The sequence below is a fragment of the Meleagris gallopavo genome, chromosome 1 (assembly GCF_905368555.1).
Source record: "Meleagris gallopavo chromosome 1, MGAL_WU_HG_1.1, whole genome shotgun sequence".
In the NCBI taxonomy this organism is placed as follows: Eukaryota; Metazoa; Chordata; class Aves; order Galliformes; family Phasianidae; genus Meleagris; species Meleagris gallopavo.
Window position 1 is genome coordinate 90,396,385 of NC_139404.1, and position 25,261 is coordinate 90,421,645.

Consider the following 25,261-nt stretch of genomic DNA (forward strand, 5'->3'; position numbering starts at 1 on the left):
CCATCTTTTGCATCAACTGCCACCGAACCGAAGGGAGAAGGAAGTCAGGCCTCGTGGCCCCCTCGCTTAAGGGCTGAGAGTACATAACATGAGCCTAGAGAAACCCACAGATCAAATGAGCCTTACATTCAGAACTTCCAAATCACTGTACAAGCAATAAGTGGGCTGAGTGACTGAACTTTGCCTCCTTCACAAATTTGGCAGAGCAAAGATTACGTTCGCTAATATTCTTCACCTTAGTGCTGCATAAATAGATGATATTGCCAAGCTTTGCAATGTGCACTCGTAAAAAGAGGAAACAGAAGGTGCTATGGTGTTTGTTAAGGACTTGCCCTTAACGTTTTCCAAGGGTCATTAACTTCAATGGGTCAGAGTCCAAGCTGAATTTTCTTCTGAGGCTCAAAACCTCGTGGAATAAAAAAGACTGGTGAGAATCCATCCTTGCAGGCTGTTGCTGGAGGAATTATGAGTTGTATCAGAGGCAGTCGCTAGGTTTTTTCACTGGTAGGGAAGAACCAGAAAGGACAGGCTGTCAGAAGGAGGCAGCGGGGTTTCTCTGCGAAGGCTCAATCAGTAAGGTAATCTTGGCATTTTTATTTAAAAATAAATTTGTCTGGCAATGTTTTCACGGGATTTGTTTGATTCATTTTTTCCTATCATAGCAGAATCTCTCAAATGTTGCTGAAAGCAGGAGTTGAAATGGACTGTACTGTGAAACAGCAAAACACTTCCCTCAACGCTGTAATTCTGCCCTTGCACATTCATTAGCAACATTTGATACCAGTAATTAAGCTCTTTGTCTCTCATAAGATCTACGCTTAACACACAGGAGTGAAAATGTAAACAAAGGCATATTGTTGTGGCTCCTCTCCCACTCAGCCATGAGCCTCGTGGGCCAGTTAATCCAGTTTTATGGCCAGGTTATACCAGCACTGCAGCACACAGTGGCTGCACGGTGACAGATAAAGATGCAGAGAAAAGGGGCTAGATTAAGGCTCTGCACAGTCTAATCCTGCCTACGCTGAATATTCTCTTCCGTATCTTCTCATCTCACCCGCAGACTCTTCTCAGTCTCACACGCTGCTTCCCAGTCACCTGCAGAAGCTGCTTCTCTTCAGGGAGCATACGCTCCATTTCCACACCTGGCTTAGTCCTTGCTCTCGCACAGCCTCTGCGTGCTTCACCCACAGCCACATAAGAAATGCTGTCTGAAAATAAATAGTTACTGTTTTGTCTGCTTGCTGCTGACCTGCTCTGTGTTTTCTGATCGACTGGCTGTAAAGAAAACTTCATTTGGCTCTCCCTCTCTCTTTAAAGGTTGCTCTGGGTCTCTACATCCTCTTCCCCAGTTTGGTTTGAATGCATCTCAATCTCTTGCCTTCCCCAAGGTGTCATACATCCCTGTGGCTATGTACCCAGGAAAGCTGGCCAAATCACTTCTGATGAATAATTGATCAGGTAAATTTTGCCTCTATTTCACTTGTGAGTTGTCTGCAAACAGCCTGTGATTTCTGCAAACTTATTATTTGATGTTATTTGCCACATAATGCCCAGCCAGCTCCGTATTCATGAGCAACTTGCTGGAAATATTTGAAATTTGAGATAATTGGACACCGAGATGATATGAAGCTTAGTCCTACAAGCAGCTGAGCTCTCAAGATTCATTTCACAAAAAGACTGAGGTGCAATGCTTGCAGTTGCTTGGCTGCAGCCAGCGAGGCTGCAGTTACAAGCATGCTTACATGCTTTGCTGAGGTGGGGCTCAAAGCATTGAGCATCTTGTGGGACACCCTGTTTCTGTTGTCTGACCGGCTTCGTCTGCTTCATAAAATTGTTTCCTTCAGGGATTTTGCTTTAGCAATGCTTTCTCGCAGTGAAAAACAATACCACATTCAAAATTAACACACCTGCAAAGGAAAGAAATAGTATTTCAGGATCTTTTAAAGCTCTGCAATAAATCTCTGTCATTCTGATTTTGATTCACATATCTCCTAATTCACAGCCCTACTAGGCCTGCTCTACTTGTGCCTATACCCCCAAATTTTCTACGATGGCCATATTGACTCCTCAATTTCAGATATTGTGCCAGAATTAATTCAGTGCTGTTGCAGAGACAAATATATATCTATATTAAAAAAATCAGGTCTGGAGGCAGGGCACAAAAGAGTGACAGTTTAAGGTGGGGAGGCAGGGACAAAAGAATCCCAGTATTTAAACAGCAAGCAGACTGGGAAGGAAGGAGCCTTTTCACCACACAACTGCAGTGCATAGAGAAATTAACAACAAACTTATCTGCTCTGCTCCAGCTCCAGCTCCACTGCACCACTCAGATCCGAATCCCTGACACTGCATTTCTCACACAATGTCTCTTCTCTCCATCATTTTTTCTTCACATCAGATTTCTCTCCTTTCCAGGGAGGTCCTGTTTCTGGACTGATGTTTGCTTCACCTTTCCTTTCTGCTCTCCATATTCCTCCTTTATACTGCAACAGAGACTTCTGCCTCAGAACAGCCTGTTTTGCCCCATGAGTTTTCAAGCATAATTCCCCAGAACCTCTCTGTTCATTCCTTTCGCTTTCAGACTGCTCAGATTGTGTCACCTTTAGTCCAACTTGTCTGTATGACTCTGCTTACTGCTTCTCGTATGTAATATACTTTCATACAAAGAGACCAGCAGCCTCTCTGCTGCAGTCTGTGTTACAGAGGTTACAGTCTCATTTTTAACATGATGCAGAGATGAACATCAAAAGACAGCCCATGTCTCAAAAAGCTCGCAATTTGGAGAGATGGCAGGCAAAGAATGAGGGAAAATAGGATTAGCAGCTCCTTGATCGGGGAGAATGCAAGGGTCATGCACAGTTCCTCCAGTGTCACAGTGGAGATGCTAGGACCTCAGCTAGTGTGGGGGTATACTGGGGCTGTGCAGTCCACTCCTTTCAACACTCTGCTGTTTCACCTTTCTTCCTGATGTTGCTCCCCATCCTGTTCCTCGGCATGAAGGGACAGCCCACACTCGCACACTAGTGCTCCTTCCAGTGCTCTGCCCACTCCTTCCCACATACCTTGTAAGTGATGAGCACCAAGAGCAGAGGAAAGTAAACTGCCCGTTGCATATACAGGCTCCTGTTTTCCCCTACACACTCCTCTGGCTTCCTTCGAGCAAGCTCCTTTCTGGCTCTCATTCTGTCCCTTTCTTTTTGCCTCTGGACTGGAGAAAGGATAACCCCAAACCTCTTATTTCTGAGTGTCGTGGCTGGCCTTGTGGATCTCCCAGCTAACGAGAGGGAAGTTGTGCCATCTTACAAGGCTCTGCTCCTCTCAGTTGCTAGCTAACTGCTTTTTAGGACGTGGAGCACAGATGAAACATGATTTTCATTTTCATATTAAAAAAAAAACAGTAATTCAGAACCTTCACACATCCTCAGGAAAGGGAGAGGCGATCACTAGAAGGACACTTATCTTTTCAGGTGGGTTTTTGAGTTTGTGTCGCACCCTCTGCCACTTTGGCTACACTTCGTTTCTCTAGCTCAATCTTTTATATACATTTCAATGGTTTTCATCAATGCAGCCTTTGAACGCCTTCCAATTTTAATCATCTAACATCTAACCCATGACCAGCTTAGGTGGTTCAGGAAGTTATTGCCATGCCTTCTTCGCAATGGCAAATCAAGGCAGAGAAACTCAGTAATACATCCTCAGTTACCTATGCAGCAGGTAGGTAAAACAGACTATGCCCTGAGCCAAGGACCAGGCTTAGCTCGCAGAGATCCACAGCCTGACCCTCCCCCTGCAAAGGGACCACAATGGGCTTCTGAAGCTTGTTTCAGAGTTCCTGGGAGTGGGATTTGCCATTGCCTGATCCAAGTAGCTGCTCAAGACTGCCACAGTGAGTTTCTCTTCCCCTTATACTACAAAGGAACACTGAAAATATGCACTATTAGCATTTTGGGGATTGTTAACTAACATTGGGGAAGCGCTCACATATTAGAGAGAGTGAAGCTGCAGTCTGGCAGACCCCATCCAGATGGACAAACCATGTTTTGCACCTGTAAGAAAATGAGGGCCGTGTTGTTTCAGCCAGCCTCACAGTGCAGTGTCTTCTGTAGACCTCAGGAGTGCTCTGGGGATACTTTTACACGAGGAACCAAATTGGTTTTGACCTCAGCGAAGAGGGGGCCAAGAGGGACGCATCTGACACCTTTTAGCAACCACAAGGTTTTCTGTCAAGTAGACACAGCCCGCGAGACAAACTCACAGCTGGAGTTGGGGTGCTTTTGAAAACATTGTCTTTATTCTCTACCTCCCTTTCTTCCAGGACAGGCGCTTTGCTTATTCCCTCTTCAGAAAGGACTTTTCTGGCACACAGCCTAGCCTGGCTGGAGATTAGGGATTCTCTCTGCCCCTTCATCCTTGAATATTTCCTTTTAATTTCACAGTTTAAATTCCAATTGTGTAATTACATTCTGCCTACCCTGAATTCCTCTGTAATTTCAATTGGACACGGTGTCCTTCACTCTCTAGTTTGAACTCTCACAGTGCTGTGGGGCACTGTTAAGAGGCTGCCACGCTCCACTCTGGTCCCATTTCATGTATATGGAGAAAGAGAATGGGCCTAGATCCCTTTGAACTGAAACTGCTGCTCCATATAGAGGAGACAGGGGTTGCTATAGAGTGACAAGGCAGTCTTGCCCCACGGCAATACATTGGGCGTTTCTTACAATGCCTCAGTCTGAACGAATTTTTGGAGTAAAAGCCTGTCTGGAGGTATTTCTCCCCCACAGTACATACCCTTTAATCTCAAGTAAAGCTGTACGGAGACCCCCAAACCACTACTTTGCTGAATTTATGTGGCTTGAGAGTACCTGCTTGCACCATTTAACATGGCAGAAATGCCACAGTGATTTAATTTAGGTCTAGGGAGTTGTGTAGCAATTCAAGGGCAGGTAGCACAGATGCCTAGTTCAGTAAAACGCTTTCCAAAATTGGGCAAATCCCAAGCATTTTATGACCCAACCCCAGTATTTCCTGCTGATGTTGTCCTGCCAGCATTTTCCCTCAGTCCCTGCCCTGGTGACAGTCACTGGAGTCCCACATCCCGATTTGTTTCCTCATAACATCTTACATCCCCAAATATTTCCGCTTCTACTGCCTTCTTCCTTGTGGCACAGCTACTTACTGTATCAGTGTGCCTGCATGCTGCCTCTCAGGTGTCAGAGAGATTCACCTTCCACATTTCCACCACCTTCTGCTGTGTTGTTCTGTGGAAACATCTGGGGGACAGGGAGAAGAGGAGGCAGCAAGTGTCAGTGAGATCGTCCTCCTCAGTCTTCTCTGTTTTGGAACAAACTTCCCCACCTTGCATGAGTTCTGTGTCACGCTCATGGTAAAGAGCTGCTCACCTGCTTTAAAATGTTTATATGCAACTCAGCAAACCGGGTTTACTGCAGAAACAGGAATTATTTTACGTGTAATCAACCTCTCACTGCATTCTTTTCATCATGTCTACGCCACTGTCAGAAGCATGTGGGGCTGATACCGTCATTCGCAAGAGTCCTTCACCAGAGCTCATTTCCCTCACTGGAAAAGCACTCTGGATAGTCCCACCACTGCACAAAAAAGCATCAAGCTTCTTGTTGGTGGCACTATACCTACATGGAAACTCTGTCACTCTGGCTTTTGATGGGACTTCGGCTTTGTATATACTGCACAACTGGTCCTGCTCCCGAGGGAAGCCTTTATGCTTAGTCCCATGGTGGCAGACCTGAGGCTGCTGTTCGTGTCTCTATCTGCAAACAGCAGATAGATCAGATGAGATCAAGTAGACCATATTTCCATGTTTCCTTGGTTAGCTTATACTGTTAAAAGTGAGCTGTTGTTAGGAGGAAACAGAGCATGTAATAACTAGAGTTGGGTTTTGTTTGGCTTTGAGTCATAAATCTGAAAGGAAAGGAAAGAGCCATCACGTTCATCCCCAAGTTTGTCATACAATCAGCAAGGGGCAAGGCAGTAGTATGGGCAAGAAAATGAAACATGTGAAGGTACAAGTGCCAGCGGGGGGAAGTCACTGTTGCTTATTGTCAGTTTTGGTGTGACACAGAAAGTTCAGCTAATCCTCTTAGTTACAGAGACACACGGGTGGGGGGAGATTGTTATCTCAAGCAATTTGCTGGCTCTACTCCTTTTTTCCTTCGAGTTTCTTTTCGCCTAATTGAACAGCATTTCTTCCTGGGACTGGTTTGCAATAATCCTGGGGCCTCATCAGGGAGAGCACTAAAAAACAGGGAAAAGAGAAGCAGCCTGAGCAAGGCAGCCATCACCACAAGCTGCTCTCTTCAGAGAGGTATCAGATTTGACTCCAAGAGATGAAGGTTAGGAATAAAATAACAATTCAAAGTGGTAATGAGCACGTGTGCCAAAGTGATCACTCGGAAAAGTGTGCCTGGGATGGGTCATTAACAGCTGCCCAGACACTGGGGAACTGGGGGTATGAGGTAGAGCAAGGCAAAGATTGCACTGGCGCCCATCAGAAACACGTGGATTTCACTTGCATTGCCAAAGGGAAGTGAGTGTGGTAAATCTAATCGACAGTCAAAAGGTGAAGCAGAACAATAATAACAGGGGAGGTTTGTTTTTATTTATCGAGGAGATAAGGATTAAACTACAACTACTTTCAACAGGCGTTGAAAGAGAAAAGCCACCTTGTTCTGAGGAGACAATTATTCCACCCACTCTCACTCATCATCAAGGTTTTAATACTATATTACTAAGGGTATTTAAAAATTTCTGAGCCTCAGGGTTGATAATGTTTGTGCAAGTACTCTGCCAGTTGCCACAGGTGTCATTTTACAAAAGATCTGGATAATTACATGCTATCGTCCTGAAGATGGCAGCACCCTGGGGCGGTTCTTCAGCAGAAGCCGTTCCTGATCCTGGAGCAGGGTTGGTGTTACCAGCAGGTAACCAGGTTTGGAAACCATTCCACGTGCAGACAGAGCCAAAGCCCCCTATCATTTCCTGAAGGCTTGAGACTGCTTCCAGCACTGTGATATTACATCCCAGGGAAGTGAAGCTCTGGTTCCCAAGCCTTCATGATTCACCCTGGAGAAGCTGAATTTATTAAGGTGGGAAGTAGGCAATCCAAAGAAGAGCTGGCTTGGTGAACAGCTTGTTCACTGCTAACTCTATCAGCCTAATACACTAATATCAATTTACTCCAGTATCCTGAACTGAGAATGGCAGAAATTAGTGACTCAACAGAGCATCATATCACTGTGGTTAAAGAATTCATTGCCCCCCAGTTGAGGAGATGGAGTACCTTTTCAGTTAGGGCAGCTAAATCCAACAGAGACTAAGTTGGAACAGTCAGATGAGAGAGAAGGGGCCATAGCAGATAGCACTAACAAAGCAGCTGTAAAATAAGTAGCGTAGCGCTTCTAAGAGAAAAAATATTCCTCCGATGTCATACCAGCATGGGTCAAGGAAATGGCAAGTTTGATACATGCTTCACACCTGGACCTCCTTTTTGATTGAGTGTGCATTCTCCAGTCTCGCTCTAGCTTTGGCTGATCTGTGGCCTTGGACCGCCTCTGGGCTTGCACATTGGAGGGGGTACCTGGTTCCTGTGACACACACACACACACAGTGTCTGAGCACTGCTTTCCAGACAAAGGAAACCTTGGACTGGATCAAACAGGAGTCATGATGCATCACACCAGGCTTTTGACTCAGATGCTTGGAGGATGAGGGCCAGCTGCTGGTTTTTCTACCATCGTGTCACTTTGGACAGAGCTTCTGAGATTCTGCTGGACACCTGCATAATGTCAATGATTATGTTTCTTTATTTTAAGTAGATATTTTCACATAGATATACTGTGGGAGTAAATGCATTTAGCAGTGTAATTACCAGACACTGCAGAGGTGAGGCCATCTTCAGCAGTTTTTTTTCACTTCTTTTATTTCTTTAAAGGTATTGTTTGCTTATACAGACGTTTAAAATTTATGATTATATTGTGCAGAGGGATGGAGGCAGAAAGACAGGGGCTTGCATCTGTGCAACGTGTGACCAGTGTGAAGCAGCCCTTGGATCATGAGCGAGACAGGGAACGCTGCGCTATGACCTCTCTGGGCGGCTGCAGTGCTTCACAGAGCGCAAGGAGGGGCAAGGGAAGGGCAGAAATTGCTGCATTCAAGGACCAATCTCTTCCTCATGCAGGTCTACACAGCCAGCTAGTTGCATGCAGGACTACACCGTGCTCTTTAACCCTATCAGTGAGCATTTCGGTTTCTAACACTGAAAATGCTTGGACAAGTCGTATGTATTTTAGCCACATGGATACGCTTTCTGAATCCTACTCTGTAGTAACAGACTGCAATTCTGACACCGATATAGCATTCATAGCTGTAGAGAGTGTAAAGCATTTATAAATGTAAAAAATATATGCATAGTGACTTCAAAAAAAAGTGTTTAATGAACACTAATAAATATTCTATGTTTCAAATATGTTAGATTTATGTTAATCATAAAATGAATGTCTAAAGCCACTAGAAGAAAGAGACAGCATTGCCAGGTGAATATCGTGAATGAAAAAACATTAACCACTGTGAACAAGACCATCATATTTCCCAGTGGCAGCTCCCTGTCTTCCTCTAATTCCCCCCTCCCTTTCCTCTCCCTCCTCAGACACATACGCATACACTATGGGAGGAATGACAGCTGTTCTTCATGGAATGACAGCCCAGGGATATTGCATCCTCCCTTAAAAAAAAACAGGCAAGGTACAGAATAAGGTCACTGAAGGGAGACAAAGGGGTCTCCCGGAGATGGCAAAGGGTAATTTATTGACAGATGAGATAGACGTTACTACAGAAAAATATTAAATGGATTCTTTTCTTCTTTCCCCCCATCTTTGGAAGGAAAAAAAAAAAAATAAGTGGGAAGGGTTAGGAAGGACAGATGCCAGAAATAGAGAGAAATTTCCCAGGAGGGGAAGGAGAAATCCTGAAGGAAATTAGGATCGCAGCACAGAAAAAAAGGAAACTGGAAAAAAAAAAATAAAAGGACATCTGAAGAATAAGAAATTCTGTATGGAAACAACAAAAAAGGGCAGTGGAGAAGGAACACCACCACTAACAGCAGCACTGCTTCAAAAGCACTGTGAGAGAAGGAAGTGCTGGTAAAACAGAGCCTGATTAAAAGCCAGTGTTTGAAAAGGGCTGTCGGGAAATTGAAGAGCTGTGCACGCAGCCGACGTCAGCAGTGAGGAAGACTGCAGGAGCGCTAATCAAAGTGAGGCTGAGGGAGCATATGGAGCACGGAGATTTTATTAAGGACAGTTGAGAACCAGGGTTCATATAATGGGAGCAGCCAAGCTCGGGAGATGGGAGGGAAGAAAAGGCCAGGTCTTCTGGTGCAATAAACCGCCGTAGCACTGTCAACTTTGACAGTATGCGGGTTTCCGCTGCAAGGAAATGACCTGAGTGAAAGGCTTAAACAGTGGATGTTATTAACGTAGCAGTTCTGGCCTAGAGTAATAGGTTTCCCTAAATAATTGTGCAGGAGAGGGTGGGAAAAAATGCTGTGCAGGTGTGCTCTAGGCGGGGTTCTGTGAGTCCCCGCTGCCCTCAGCCAAGGTTGCAAGATACCTACAGCAAGATACCAAGGATCTGATTCTTAGAGCCTGTGACGTGGGCAGAGTTCGTGATTTCCACCAGTCAGAGCCAGATTAACGCCAGAGGAGCAATCAAGGAAAGGTTTCACAGAGAGGAAAGCAACAGAATAAAATAAATACGTTGGAGGACAGACCTAATTTACAATCAGAAGCAGGGTTAGGTTTAAGCCAAACACCATCTTATTCTGATCTTGCAAGGAATGTGTTTTATGGTATGTAGCCTGAGTGGTAGGTTAAGGGAGCAGAGAGAGCCTTTTTGTGTCCTCTGCAACGTGCTACATCTTTCTCATCCTGTTCCTGCTGCACACCTTTTGGCAAAACACTTCTCTCACAGCAGGTCCTTGTCCTCAGAGCCCTCCCATTCCAGCACCATGACATTACAAGACAATCTCTCATCAGGCCTAACCTCAGCACAGACACAAAAAGGCACACGGTTCTGTGTTGTCAGCCTACTACTTTCCAAACTTAAAGGTTGAAAAGTGGCAGAATTAATGCTAGAGTATAATTATGAGCTGTGACTGCCACGCTTAGGGCTGAGGGCTGACTTTGGGCCCATTTATGGCCCATCTACATTGAGCTTTAGAACTCCAGATGCATCAGCAGACTTAAATCTCAGGAGAGAAGGATAAAGCAAAAAGAAAGGCTGGATCTGTGTATCTGTGTTGTGCTGTTAAAAGCTAAGGAAATGCTAAATGTTAAAGAAGACCTGTGCTCAGCAGGTGATTCTAGCCAAATTGCTGCCATGCTCTGGCAGCAAGCAATCTGCCATGCAGAGCCAGAGCCATCTGATTGTATGTGAATCATTTCTCAAACAGAAAAACACATGTAAAGGTGCCAGTTTTGCTAGGAATGGATGCCCCATCCAGGGGGCAGCCTGCACTTGGATTTGAAAATGCCTGCAACACCACAGCATGACCTGGAGCCAAAAGATGATCCAGGCACCAAATCAACAAGTTATCCCAGTGTACCCCACACCCACATCACTGTGACATGATGTCAGAAATGTGATGTCACAGTGCTGCCGGGAGGCTGGAGAATGCAAGCAGAGGGGATGTCACCACTGCTTCTGGCAGCAGCCTGCAATCACCCTGATTAAGTAGTACACATGAGGCTGCAACAAAGCATTTTTTTCCAACCTGTTCCCAGAGCCCTGAGCTTTACCTGAGGTTCTGACACCAACTCAAGACACAGCATGTGAGCACCCTTTTTCCACTTGGTATTCAGGCACCTCAGAAGATGGGAGATGGTGCTTTAACTTGCCAGGAGAAGGTGAATCTGTTTCCATGCGCATATGGATGCTCTTTTCCTGTGCTGTTGTCTGTTCTGGTATGAAAGAGGGGCTGCTAATGAGTCCCACATCAACTATTTCTCTTCAGATAGATTATTTCAGTATTCTTTTGGCCGGAAAGACGAAGCGCAGCTTGGTGGCTAGCAGTTAGGAACACTCACATGGGAGAGGATAAGCGTGCACTAATGAATCCTTAACTCTCTCACGTTGTATATTCTCTGGAAAGAGGCCTGGAACATATGTCTCCCCCTCTCCAGTGAACACTTAATCGCTAGTTTAGAGTCATGCTTGTGCTCTCTTGAGGCCAGCAACTGTTTAATTGTGCCACATACAGCTGAGTGATTGCTCAAGGAGAATGACTTTGTTAGTGAGTTGAATTTTCAGTCTTTTGAACTTTTCCATGGTCTTCCTCTGTTCTTCTGCAATATTGGGCTCAGTCACTGGGTATCAAATATGTTGCCAGACACATCTCTTTCTCCCAACCTGGGTCTGTTTTGTTCATTTAATTTGAAGCTCTCTTAGGGTGAGAACATCTTGAATTGTGCTGCATGCTCTACATATTAAAACGGTGCTAGTGGAGGCCTTTGGATACTGATGGAGTAACAGTACATAACAACACCCTTAGATATTAATTTATCGTATCAAAAAGTCCAAAAGGATGCTAAGAAATAAAGGGAGGTCACGAAGAGGAAATATTTGGCAATGTTTTGTATAAATATCAGGCCTAAATAAATAAATAAATAAAAAAGACCTTCCCCACAAAGAGAATCCTGTCTGCATCAAGGCTGGCACAGGCTGCCCAGGGAGGTGATGAGATCACTGTTTCTGGAGGTGTACAAGAACCGTGTAGAGGTGGCACTGAGGGACGTAGTTAGTGAGCATGGTGGGGATGGGACGGTGGTTGGATCTTAATGGTGATCTTAATGGTCTTTTCCAACCTCAATGATTCTAGGATTCAATAAAGTGGTCATTAGGTGCAGCTCTCCTGTAGCATCACGATAGCCAGGGGTAGCACAGTTCTCCATGAAAAAGACTTGTGGTTGTAACGGTGAATTAAAACACTTGTTTGAAATCCTCATTCTCTGCATGGTGAAGAAAGTATGACAACTATTAAAAAAAAAAAAAAAGTGAAAAAATGAGCTAGAGGTAAAAAAAAATCTGCTCTTGTTCCCCCATGCATAAAATGGAAGGTAAATTCCCTGTTAGCGTCAGCAACGAACACTGAAAAAATCTCTTTGACATCTTTGCATAGGAATGCCGCTCTATTTACAACATTAGTACTTTTTCCTTAATTGGACAACATTTTTGGAAACATGGGACTGACTTCGCAGAAATACTTTTGATGGTCTCTGCCTTTTCCTAATGTTTTTGTAGTGAAATAGCTATGATTTCATTTTTGCAAAATAGAGACTATTTCACTGAAAATTTCTAGGAGAAAAATCACTTCCACTTAGCAATACTATTAAAGCCCCTGAACTGGGCCACATTTTGCTATCAATGCAGTTTCAGGGACACTTAGAAAATATTTTGAACAGCAGGGAGAAAAAGTGATTACCAATACACAGTCTCTCAATGGTGTGAATATTGCGGGTTATTTTCCCTTTGACTGTTTATGGCCTATTTACAGTATAGTCATACCAAATCAGGTCATAACGTGGCTCCTTTTTTATAGTGAAAATGGAATCAAGCATCATATTTTATTTACTGTATCTCTCCCACAGAGCAAAGGAATGTCCAGGTGCCACTCAAGGATGATCTCTTTTCCAAGACATTCACAACTGAAGAAGAGACAAGGAGAAAGGTGACTGGGAAGAATAATAGGCAAGTTAGTCTCCATTTCTATGCACTTGAAGTAGCTGCATTGCTGTCATTGTAACAGAAGTGGAGTTATAAAGGGAACTCAGTTGTGGACAGAGGGGAGAAAGTGCAGACAGCGTGAGGGGTTATTTTACTGTATGTGGCTGTCATCAGACCAAGCTGTGGACACATGTATGAGATCAAGACAGTGACATATTATTCCTATCACCCCATCCATACAAGGCAGTGGCACTGTGTTACAAGTTTAGAAGAAACAAGTTGTTTGAACTTGTAAATGGCAGCTTAAAAGGGTAATTGCTCTGTTGTGCTACAGACTGTAAGTAAAAGCCTCACCTGGGTGTCTACTCATCAGAGAAAATCTAGCATGAGAATTGACTGGCACTAAACTGCTGCATTTCTGGCATCTTGTGTATCCAGTGGGGGGGAAATCTGTTAGCCAGCACTGAGAAAGCCTGGGCATGGATCACTTCAGGAAGGAGAAGATGCAAAGCTCTGCCAGAGGTCTGCTGTTGGAATTATCCCAGCTGCCTCTCCAGTGAGCTGATAGGAAAAATAATATTACTCCCCAGTGTTAAGGATGCATACAGAAAAAAAAACAGCTTATAAGCTGATCCATAGGATTTAGCAAAGGAAATACTTTCCAAGAGACAGCCTTGTTTTCTGTTGTTTACAGTATCATCTCATAAGGGTGATTCCTTTTTTGTTGTGAAGAAGAAATAAGCTCAAATGAGGTTCCACATTGGTTTAGATTAACTTATTTATAATTCTATGTTTTATTTTATTTTATTGGTTGGAGACCCTAGCCTATCAGATAAGATCTTTGCTCTACCTGGAATATATGAGCAGCCATTCCTCTTCATACGACAGAGATGAGGTCCTACATACAGAGGAGCACCTGGCTTTGGGTTCCTAAGTCAGGCAGAAATAGAAGAATAACCTGTTTTTAATTCCTGTTTAATGTCTAGTAGCTCCTGGTTACTCCAATACTTCTTTCCAGAAATGAGTAATGAACTGAAGTGTAAGAAAAAGCTCCCCCAGGATGAAACAGAATAATTTTCTCAGGACTACTCTAATACTTCCACAGCTGTAAAAAATACATATTTATTATACACACACACATGCATAAATAAGGGGAAGCACTGTTGAACATTAGCTTCAACCAAGAGCTGAATTTCCTAGTGCGCTCCAGGCTGAAATTTCTGAAAAGCCAAAATGCTCACTTGCAAGCTATCTGCACAGCCCAGGTCAGCAGGCAGCAATTAGCTTCTGAGCCATTCACTCTTCTTTCCATCTTCCTGATGGATATTTCATCTGAGTTTATGCTCCTCTCCCTTGCCTGCTCTTCACCTCTCTGTCTCTCTTTCCAGTAAGGCTATGATCTGTCACAGGCTCTCAATGGACAAGACCTATACATCCCATCACAACACTGTCACAGGCAGCTGCATTAGACAGGCCAGGATGAAAAGCAGTTTGGAAGGGAGAGAAGCCGTCATGCTTCAGGGAAGAAACTTGAACTCTAGCCAAGGCAGAGAGATGAAGGAGGACTTTGGGCCAGGCAGGGAGAAAAATTCGACTCAGGGCAGGTTATCCCATAATTGCCCACTTAGGCTTTCTTTAGACCTTCTAAGATGCATCTTGTTCTGGCCAACATCAGAGAGAAAAGGGGTGGATCACTGGTCTGATCTAGCAGGGGAATGAGCTTCTTCATTCTTTCTGCCGGTGTGCTGGGTTTATAACATTTTCTGAAACCACAATGAGATCCCTTTTCCAAGCATGACCCTTGCTCTGCCAGTGATAGCCAAAATTCCTTCCCCTCGCCCCGTCCTTCACACTTCCACAGGCAATACAGAGAGAAGCCGGTACAAAGCCAGGTCAAGATGATAAGAACAAAGCCTTGAAGACTGTTCTTAGATACCAGCTTTACTTCAGCTGAAGAGGGAATTTTCAAAGAGGTGAACTCTTTCTGTCTCTCTCTCAGGCGGGAGTCTCCTGGGAGGAGAAGAAAACAGCTTTCATTTTAGCGAGTCATGATATTTATGGCCCTTTTATGAGTTTTGTTTGAAAATATGAAAGTGGATGGACTCAAATCTGTTTCAAAAGAGAGGAGATGGGAAGGGGAGAGACAGAGCATATGAAGGGCAGGTGGGTCTGAATCATCTGCCCACGTTCAAAAGAAAATCAAATACCTTCTTTGTTTTAATATGGACCCCTTCTGTCGGTCATGAGGATAATGTCTGACCTTTCCTTGCATAGGCCCTTTTATCCCTAATGACTTACAAATTTTATACGTCTGCTACCACCAAGAACACTCACTTTGGGATGAATCAAGACAACTATTCAATTATGCGACTGCAGCACCATGCAACAGGTCAGGTCTGATTGCTCCCAAGAAGCAGACTTTCAGATCTCGTCTCCTGCAGAAGTGAAAGCTTTATACTGCATTCCTGAGGGGCGACTGTCAGCTTCTGCTTGCTCACATACCTGAGTTTCATGTGGGCTTTCATCCATCCTATTTTGGTGTCTGTTCAGCAACTGAGGTTGCACCCTCTTGAGGGCCTCCTGCTTTTCATATGTGGAATCTCCTCTGACCCTTTGCCTCCAGGCAGTACTTCTGATCCAATTCACAGAATAAGCAGCACATGCCTTGCAAAATTATCGAGGGAGGGAAGGTTAAGTTGAAGAACTAGATTTTGCATTTAATTTTGGAAGTACTTAGGCCTGTGGTCATTTTATCTGCCCTGTGAGCAAACCTTCATAGGTTATGGCAGTGACTGAGAAATTTCTACAAGTGCAATGTATAAAGCTTCCCATTAATTGGCAGTTTCATAAAGGATATTGTGGTATCATAAAGCTCTCCTCTCCAACAAAGAGAGAGAGATGATCTACCAGACCAGCAAAAGGCCTTGGACCAGATCTGCATTCAATACAGTCATTACAAAGATCAGATTGCTAGGATGATCCATGAAGATGTGTGAAGTCATACGATCTTTAACACCAACTGATGCGTGCTGCATCTTTCTTTGATACTGTGTCCTGCAATAATCAAATGTAGAGATCAGAAACAGCTTAACCTTTGAAGTTAGGTATGTCTCTGGCAGTATGTGACCTGAAGCATTCAGCTATCTGTTCAGTTGTAATCAGTTATTGCCACAACAGTCGTTTTCTAATGTCACTCAGAAGTCCAAAAAGACTATAGGACTGTGAGCTTTGGGTGATAGATGCTGTTGGTAGTCGGGTGATGCCATAAAAATGATCGGTTCCTTTAAACATTTCTGTCTTCTACCTAACATCTCCTATGTCTTGGTTCAGTTTTATGCCTATGTACATGCCCTTCTGAATGGATTTGTTCTTCCTTCCGTGGCTGCTTGTTCAGAGTCCTTGGTAAGTTTGAATCAGGTTTCAAGATTTATTGATCTGGCCTTGTCCATTTTGTGGTGTGTTCTTTGATTTAATTTAATGACCGTAAAGCATTCAGGCATGTTGGCATGAAGGGTGCACTGGAAAACACTAAGTGATTGATTGATTGATTGATTATAGAGAGACATTGTTCTCTCCACAGTTAACAATGAAGCTAGTTTCCCATTACACTCATCTCTGTCTTCCAGGACACCCATGCCTTAACTAAAAGTTAACTACTCTGTCTAAAATTCCCCAGGTTGGAATCTGCTGCGGGAGCAGTTACATTTTTTGCACATGGATTAGGTTTATCTATTTTAAAGATAACAAATATCCTTGAAACACAATAGATAGGGGAAGGCTCAAAGCACGGACTGTCCCTTCTCCTCCTCTCTAAGGTTATTTTTGCACCACCACATCTGGATGGCTTGACATAGACATTCCAACATTTACTTTAACCTGTTGGTCGTAGGGAGGAATGAAACCATACTGTCGCCTGCTCTTATGATTCATAAATGATGTGTTCAGTTTGTGTCTGTGTATGTATGTGTGCATGTGTGGGAGTGGGTGCAAATGCACCCTCTGGTAGGGGAACAGCAGTCGCAGAAAAACACCGAGCTCAGAAGATACTGAACAACTGTAGCAGAGGGAGAAAAGGAAGTAACATGAAATCAGCTCCTGAATAAAATATAATGTACCGAAAAGCAAAAGGCAGTCTAGAAGGAAAGAAAAAAAAAAGATAAACTTCTTCCATATCCAAAAAATGTATGTTCATAGGGTTAGCCAAAACGACAGAGCACTCATTTAAACGGATTATGCTGGTACCAGCAATGTAAGCAGCCTAATCCCACACCTCAACACAACCGACTTTTAACCTCTATCCACTTTTTACACAAGGAGCAATATAACAAATCTTGTTGGCATTTAACTGATTACTCCCAGACAAAGAAGTGAACACCTTTCTGAGAAGACTGGGGCAATTCACACACCATTTAGAGCGATGATCCCATCTCTCTGGAGAACTGTTTATTTGTTACACATGGTTTACATTTTTGGAAGTTCCTTCACAACCGAATAGGCAGAAAATTAACACAGTTTGGTTTTTCTGAATGGCAAATGAAATTCCATAGAGTGAGCAGGGAGCCTTCACAGAGATTTTGCTGGAGTGTATGAGCATGCAGTTTCTGTTTCCGAGCCCTAGACTGTATTAATCCCATGCTTTCTGCATCTCTGCTAGATTGTCTATAAATTTAGGAAGGTTATATGGATACTATGTTTTCACGTTATAATGTATATATCCAATATATTTCAGCTAAACCTTTTAAGGAAATGCAGACAATGCAGCATAACCATCCCCAACTAAAACTTTTTGTCTCATAATTCATCTAGCTCTCCACTACAACTAATGTGTAAGCATTTCTCAAGGAGCTGTATAAAAACGAAATTGTGCTAAATGCCTTTTAAAATTACCCAGTCTAAACTAGAGCCACAAGCAGTAAAACAAATTGCCCTGAAAATCCTAGGGGGGGGGAAATGGGCTATAGCCCTGCCCTGCCAGTACAGCCATGCAGCAGGCAGCTGATACACCAGGAGTAACTATTTCTGGCAATGCTTCCACTTCCTTTTAAACTTGCTTCTTGAATTCCCAACCTAGCACATTTTATCATTGATGTCCCATCAACATCTGTCACTATTTCTCCCAGTCCTCTTCAAATTTCCCAGAAATCCATAATTTCTGTAAATCCCACCATCCCCCTCCTTCCCACAGAGGTTGCCCCATGGTCTTTCACCAAAACTGTTATACAGGTAAACAGATGAATATTTGGCATCAGCCTCTTTGGCTCCCATAGATAACTTTCATCCACTGTAGATCTGCTCCTTAATTTGCCTATTCATATCTTCATATCTCTTTTTCAGTACTTCCTATCTCCAATTTCTCTTTCATCATTTTCTTATTTATTTCACTCAGACCAACATCAGATGTGTTTCTCTGTCCTGCTATCCCTCCTTTACTTCGTTGTTTTCCACATAAACCTGGGTTTCTACATTTTTTTCAAAGGACATCAAGGAAACAAGAGTAGTAAAAATGTGAAAAAAACACAGGACTTAATGAGACTGAAACACTGAGCACTAAAATGGTAGATGAAGTCCAAGGTTAATAAATGTAAAGCATTGCACATAGGAAAATTTAGCCTATAAAACGATGATCTCAGAGATGACCACTGCCACCCAGCAGCACGATTTTGTGGCTATAATAAATAGTTCAATGAAAATGTCACCTTGGTGCTCAGTAACAGCCAAAAAAGCATGCAAACTGTTACGAGATGATAGGGAAGGTACAGAGAAAAATAAAGGAGGCCATTGTGCCACAGGATAAATCCCTGCTGCACCTGCACTGTGAATACTGTGTGAGGACTTGGTCGCTCATCTCAAACATGATAAAGTAGAACTACAAAGGGTTCAGAGAACAGTGGTCAGAGTAATCAGAGACATGGACCAGCTCCCATAGGAGAAATGAGAAACTCCATTAGGCTGCAAAACAGACAGCTAGGGTGGGACATAATGATAGAAGTGGGTAAAATCTTGGGGGTCACGTGGATTCTAATCAGGAATCTGTATCTTGGCATTGAAGTAGGCTGGTAAGGAGCAGGTTCAGAACAGAAAGAGTGTGCGATGGTTTAGCACTCAGTGCATAGTAAGTGTAGAACTTCTTGCCAGAAGAGATCATAGAGGCTAACAGGTACAAGGCTATAATGTCTATAACTCAGAAATGATTAGGCACCTCCATGGAAGGAAAATCTGTCAAGGGCTATTAAAGACAAAAATATCACATTTGGCTCAGGAAGTCCTTGAGTTGCAAATGACTGGAAGCGGGGAGATCATCCTGGGGAAAAATCACTTGTATCACTGCTTTTATATTCTTCCCTAGGTATTCACTGTTGGTCTCCATCAGAGACAGGATATTGAGCCAGATGGACCTTTGGTTCGACCTCATATAGCCTTTCTGATGTTCTTATGTTTATATTCCTAACTGACTGTACGGATGCTCTTTGCACTTTCACCTTCCACTAAATAAAAAAAATCCCCTCACCTTCCTGCCTACAGCAGCAAAGTGAGGCTGAGAAAAACATCAGCCCCAGTGCATATTTGCTGAAAAATCCTTCCCAGATAAATTTGGATACTTACCTACTCTTTTAGCCTAATGTCAGAACTAAGTGTCATTGCTGAAAAAACATTCTCTCTGCGGCTCTGGTCACCCGAAACAATTGGTGCAGACCTCTCCTCTTTCACTGATTCTGTATCGCCTTCTGAAACCTAATCTTAAAACCTGACTTTCTAGCCTCCCTTCAACCCCTTCATTTCTGTCTCTCCTGGTTATTGGTCTTATGACTGAATGCTTTAATATTTTCGCCATGCAAGGTCTTTATGTCACTGTTTCATGTAATTTATACTTGTGAGCTGGAGCCTTTCCCAACTCACTTTCAAGCACAGGCCATGTACTGAATGGAGTCCAAAATTATCCCCACCCCCTTATTGCTTTGGGGGTTTGGCTTTATTAGCAAGGATAGAAGCAATAAGAAAATAAAGTTTAGCTGTTTCTAAGGCTTCTCCCTCATGACTGCTCAGCCAGTATCCTAGATGGCTTCTCCCCAGCAAGCCATTTTTATCTCTCTTTTAGACAAGGGAACTAATAAGCCACCTACCTCAGTGAGTCAGCAGAACCCACTTAACCCTTTCCCAGAAGGGTCAAAACTCGCTATCAGGATGGTTTGGCTCAGGCTGGTTACAGAACCATATTCTGCCCCTCGGTCTTGAATAATTTATTTGTGCGGCAGACCTGGATTACTGTTTAAATCAAAATGCTACCCAAACAAAGGCTGTGCTGTGCAGTGCAAAATGAAACCAATTACTACATCGTATGATGCTCATCTTTTACAGTGTGAGATGCCCCCTACAGTACCTGCAGAGGACAGGCGTTTCTGTCGAGAGCAGCAGCAGCCTTAGGAAGCAGGAGAGATTTTCAGAGGGAACAGCCTTTGTAAAAGAGCAGATTCACTGCCTGAAGGTGTTGTGCACTTTCACTTTGATCCATCAAAACTAAAGTAACCACTTACTGCTGTAAGAAGATAGAGGACGGATCCTGTACTCACGCTTGAGATCTTTTTAAAATTGAAATTAAAGTAAGCTCCAATTAAGCATAAGCATCACATTGTTTCGCACAGAGCAACTTTAGCAGAGGTGAAGAATAGCAGAAAATACCTATTTTAGCACACTGCAGAAATTCAATGTAAAATCTCCAAATGTGGATCAAAGCCTGAAATGCCATCACTTTAAAGGAAGACCTCAGAGAACTATGCAGAAGTAAGGGATGTATTGTATTGTATTGTGTATTATATTGCAGTAGCAGTGCACTATAAGCCTTGCAGCACCTTTGAATGCCTGGAACATTAACAAGACAATGTTCCTTGTGTACTTCAAAAATGAAATCTGTGCTTACTCATAAAAAAAAAAAGACGCAAGTAAAATATGTTCTTCTTATTTTTCTAGGCTTGGTATTGTTCAATCACCTGATTTTGAGACTCCATTCACCTGACAATACGCAGCTATCATTTGCCCTGGTCCTGGCTGTCAGAAAGAGTAATCTTTATCTTCAGAGAAGCAGGGATAATGTCTAATCAGTGAGTTAGAGTCAAGGTAAATGATGCTAAGTTTAGGAAAATTGGCACCTGCATTTTGTTATTAGTAACCATTATTTAGATAGCATAGGTGACGTGCGTAGCATCATACAGAGAAGGACAAAAACTAGACTCTGTGGAGCTTACTACCTATATTACACAATTAAAATAGTGAGAGGCGCTAGCATAACAGTATACTGAGCCCTAAGCATCACAGTGAGAAGACAGGAAGGACAACTTTCTGTGAGAGAGTGATGCTGTGCTGTTGCATCATCCCTTCACTGATGTTTAACATTCAGTTCTGCCAGAGGGCCCAGAAAGGGAACAAATAACTCCAGAGAAGAAACCCAGGACAACTGGCCGAGGTGTTTATAAGAGAGAGGTGGAGGATGTTGCCGGTAACAAAAAGTTGCAACACGCCAACTAAACCCACCACCTCCTAAATCAAGCTTCAAAGCACCACACTCAATAGACGTACATTTTGTCCTTAGAGAAGTCTCTGCACCGTCTTCTACCAACATTTTAGTTATACACTGTTTTATTATGAGGTCAGTTTGTGTATCACTCTTTTCCAATAAGGTAATTGTCTTGAAAATCAAGACATGACAATCTGACTATAGACATGAGAGCACAGACTCAGCTGAGCTGCATACAAACAACAAGTTGAAGCCAGTGCTCCAGAAACCTAGCCTAAACTATCACTAATCTTCACCCTAACTCTAAATCTTGAAGTAGATTTTAGACTGCTGGCAGTATTACCACATTTTCCTACGTTGGCCCAAAGTTATTTGCAGGAACCAACCATGAAGCAAAGGTAATTCCATCTAAAGGACAAATATTGTACCACATGAATACATTCATTACTGCCTTGATCTTCTAAAAAGAAGGAGGCATTTTCTTTTTTCTAGCATTTGACTTTACTTCATCTACTCAGTGAAAGAAAACAGTGTCTGTATTCTCCTGAACAGTCTTATTTCTGTAGGCATTCATAAGACTGGAAAAGAAAATGGAGCCTTTCTAGCAATATCTTCTCAAGTAAAATTGATTAAGACAGAAACTCTTCAAGTTCCTAGGAAAAGCTGTTGGCTTCTGCCTTTTATGATGAAAAAAAATCCTAGAAAAATGTATGTTCGGTCTTTAACAAAACTAGGAAATTGAAATAATCAAAATGTGATGTGATTGGTCTTTTGAATGGAGGTGCTACCATTACTTTGCTGCTGAAACATCACCTGGCTTCTAACATTGTGTTCCTACCTACATTGATCATTTAATACTAGCATCTTCTTTCTGAAAAACCACAAACACTTCCAAAACTTGACCTCTTCCCTTTATCGCTTTTGATTAAGAAAAAAAACTATCTGCAGGAAATGCCCTGCAAACCACAAAGGATTATCAGAAATATAATGATGAGTGATTCCAGGAATCTTACACTCTGCTTGTGTTCCTCTAATCTGATCCTTGTTCACTCTTCCTTTCTCCGACGGAGTTTTGCTGTAGTTTCTTCTAGTCGGCTTCTCCATGCAGCAATAATAGCATCATCATCCAATTCTTCTTCCTCCTCTTTACGCACACTTCGCTTGTACTGGGAGAACTGTCTAGATGCAAATCTCTCTTCACTTTGTTCCACTTTTGCCTCTTTCTTTCCATTCTCTTCAGACTTTGAAAAGCTCTGAGTGAACTTTCTCTTAGCTCCAAATTCTGACATGTCTGACATGGCCTCCTCTTCACACGCCTCCACGTGATGAGATCTGACTCGACTCTGTGTAGATGATTCAGGGGATTCGGAGTCAAAGGATGATTCCGGTGTTTGGCTGAAAACATGCAGTTCCGGGCTTTTTTCACCAGAACTTGCTGTCTCAGTGACCCTCGACCTTGTGAACTTATACATCTTTTTGTCCTCTTTTGCCGAAGCAGAGGAAAATCTTGACATGGTTCTCAGTGAATCTCCTTTTGATTCATAGGAAGAACTGTCCAGCTCTTCTCTCTGGGATCTGGAGAATCTGTAACTGGATGTTTCAGAATCCATCTCTCTTACTTTGGATGACCTGCTGTATTTCTCTCTGAAATTCTCACTTTGATCATGATATGATGACTGTTTTTCTGCTTTCAGGCTACTGAGCCACTTGGTAACATCAGTCTCTACTTCTGACTTCAGTGCACCTGTGTTTGCAGATAGACTGGATAGAGTAAAGATTGTATCATTTCTGTCAAGATCTGCTTGCAATGGGTGCCTGTAGTTGTTCGTTATACTCTCCACATCACCTTCTATTTCACTTTGCTCACCTTTGGTCACCTTTTTTTTAAATAGAGTGCTGCGTTTATTGTCACTTATCACCTTTTCAATTTGGTAATCTGACATTTTCTCTCTCATTTCCATTTGCATCTCCTTCTCCTTCCTGCTGAGTTTCTTTAGGTCAACATCATCGGCAAAGAGGCTATACAGTGGTTTGCTTGTTTGCATAGTCTTCATGTTTGAACTAGTCCCTTCTGCCCTCCCATTTACAGAGGTATTGCAAGACAGGACAGACTGAGACTCAGCCCTGTGCACATCCTGCTGACTGAGATGAGAGGCAGAAAAAGATGAGCCACATTGAGAACTGAGAAGGGAAATCTTATCGTCATCTACACGCCTGCCAAGGTCTCCTGACATTACACTGGAGGCCATTGCAGACGATGGACGGGACAGCATCATGATCTCATTTTGCTTTTGAGCAATGGTTTCACTGACCACATTAGCAATCCAGTTCTGAATGCTTGCCATAGATATCGTGTCACCTGGGCCAACTGGGAGATTGGGAAGGGGAATATTTGGCTGTGCTGTCCCAGTGCTGCTCCTGGCCTGTGATAAAGATGAATGATTTGTCTTCATGCTCAGTGTAGAAGCTGCATCCTCAGCACCATTCGCAGAAGGCGCTGAGGCCCAGAAAGCAGACAGCGGGATACTCCCACTCATTGTACTGTCTGTCTCCCAGCTGCACATGGACTGGCTTTCTTCTAAAATTTTCTTTGAACGTTCAAGGAGCTCTACACGTCTCTGCTTCTTTTTAGCTGAAGCAGAATCTTCACTTTTGGCAAACTCTACAAATTCCTCCTTGCTTTCAGAGCCCACCTTCTTCTGCCGCTTCATTTTCCAAGCCTGGTAAGCACTCAGGTTAACATCTGAGAAATTCTTCTCTTCAGTCCCCTCCTCACCAGTCTGGCTGCCATCTTCTGCTGGAGATGGTGCAGAAGACGATGATGATTCTAAATCCTTCTTGTGAAAGCCAAACTGGATCCTCTTGATCTTCCACCTTTCTAGAGGAGTCAACTTGTCTTTGTTCTTTTGGCAGAAATTATAGAAGGAGCTACAGTCTGACAACACGCTTTCCTCATCCACATCCCTCTCCTTTCTTCCTGTTTCTGGGGATTGTCTCTCCCCACCATTCTTATTCTTAGAACGATACCTCTGAACAGCTTCCTTCTCAATCTCCATCAGCCTCTGGTTCCACATGTCCCAAGTGCTCTCTGAAGACATGGAGTCTGAGCGGCTCCTCCTCATCCTGCTAAAGCTGCTGGCTTCCAACTGTCGCTTTAAGGTTCGGATCTCAAAACTGCTTACACTCTCATCATCACTGAATTCATCTGATCGGTAAGGTCTTCCTCCCATGTTAGAATTTTCATCCTCCTCTCCGGGTGGACCCTTCATTTGGTATTTCTCATTTCTGCGCTGCCAGTCATGGATCCTCCGATCCACATTCTCGTCATATTGCTCCCCTTCCTGAGCCAGAAGCCTTGGTGACATTCTTTTTCCATGCTCAGTTGCTGATTCCTTTGCAGGTAGACCTTGTTTCTTCCTCCATTCCTCATATAACTGTTCCTCTTCCTCCTCACTGATGAGGGTGGAGCGTTTTGAAACCCAGCTAGTTTTTCCCACTGATGAAGAGCTCATAAAACTACTTAGCATGCTGATGTTGTCTTCTTCTTCTACTGTGATGGAGTGTGCTTTGGGTCCTATGATACTTTCGGAGTCCTCAGCTCCAGACAGCCGGGAAGATGTCCCAGGGTGGGTGACAGGACTTTGACTAGGAGTAACATCTTCATCTCCAGTATGCTCCAGCTCTCGTTCCTCCAATAATTGCTCGTTAAGCTCCCTTAGCTGCTTGAGGAAGCCATCATTGGGGTAAATGGCACGCTTCTTTCTCAGAGTCATCAGAGCCTCCAGAATGGTCATATGGTGATAGATCATCAAGTAAGCAGCCACCAGCACAGCTGAGCGACTGATTCCCATTTCACTGCTGACAAGGATTTTTCCTACAGACATTGAACATAGAAGTAATTAGCTATTTCTAAAACAGAGAGAAGTTGCTGTGCACAAATACATTCTCTGAATACTGTTAAAAACAGTAGAAGTCTAGATACATATGAACAAAAACCAC

At 43.2% G+C, this 25,261-nt stretch overlaps 1 protein-coding gene across 4 annotated transcripts in view; it reads right to left on the minus strand.

Annotated features, from left to right (window-relative positions):
* Positions 1-207: 207 nt before the first annotated feature.
* STYXL2 (serine/threonine/tyrosine interacting like 2) overlaps positions 208-25,261 on the minus strand; it is a 31,667-nt gene continuing 6,613 nt past the window's right edge. For 2 of the 4 annotated variants that reach the window (XM_019619926.3, XM_003202848.5), the window contains exon 6: positions 16,842-25,136. In XM_019619926.3, the coding sequence (XP_019475471.2) occupies positions 22,309-25,136 (2,828 nt within the window). In that variant the 3' untranslated portion in view covers positions 16,842-22,308. Of the gene's footprint in view, positions 1,908-5,176; positions 5,271-8,372; positions 12,064-16,841; positions 25,137-25,261 lie in introns of those variants that run through there. The other 2 variants (XR_014887449.1, XM_019619936.3) reach the window with 2 other exon arrangements.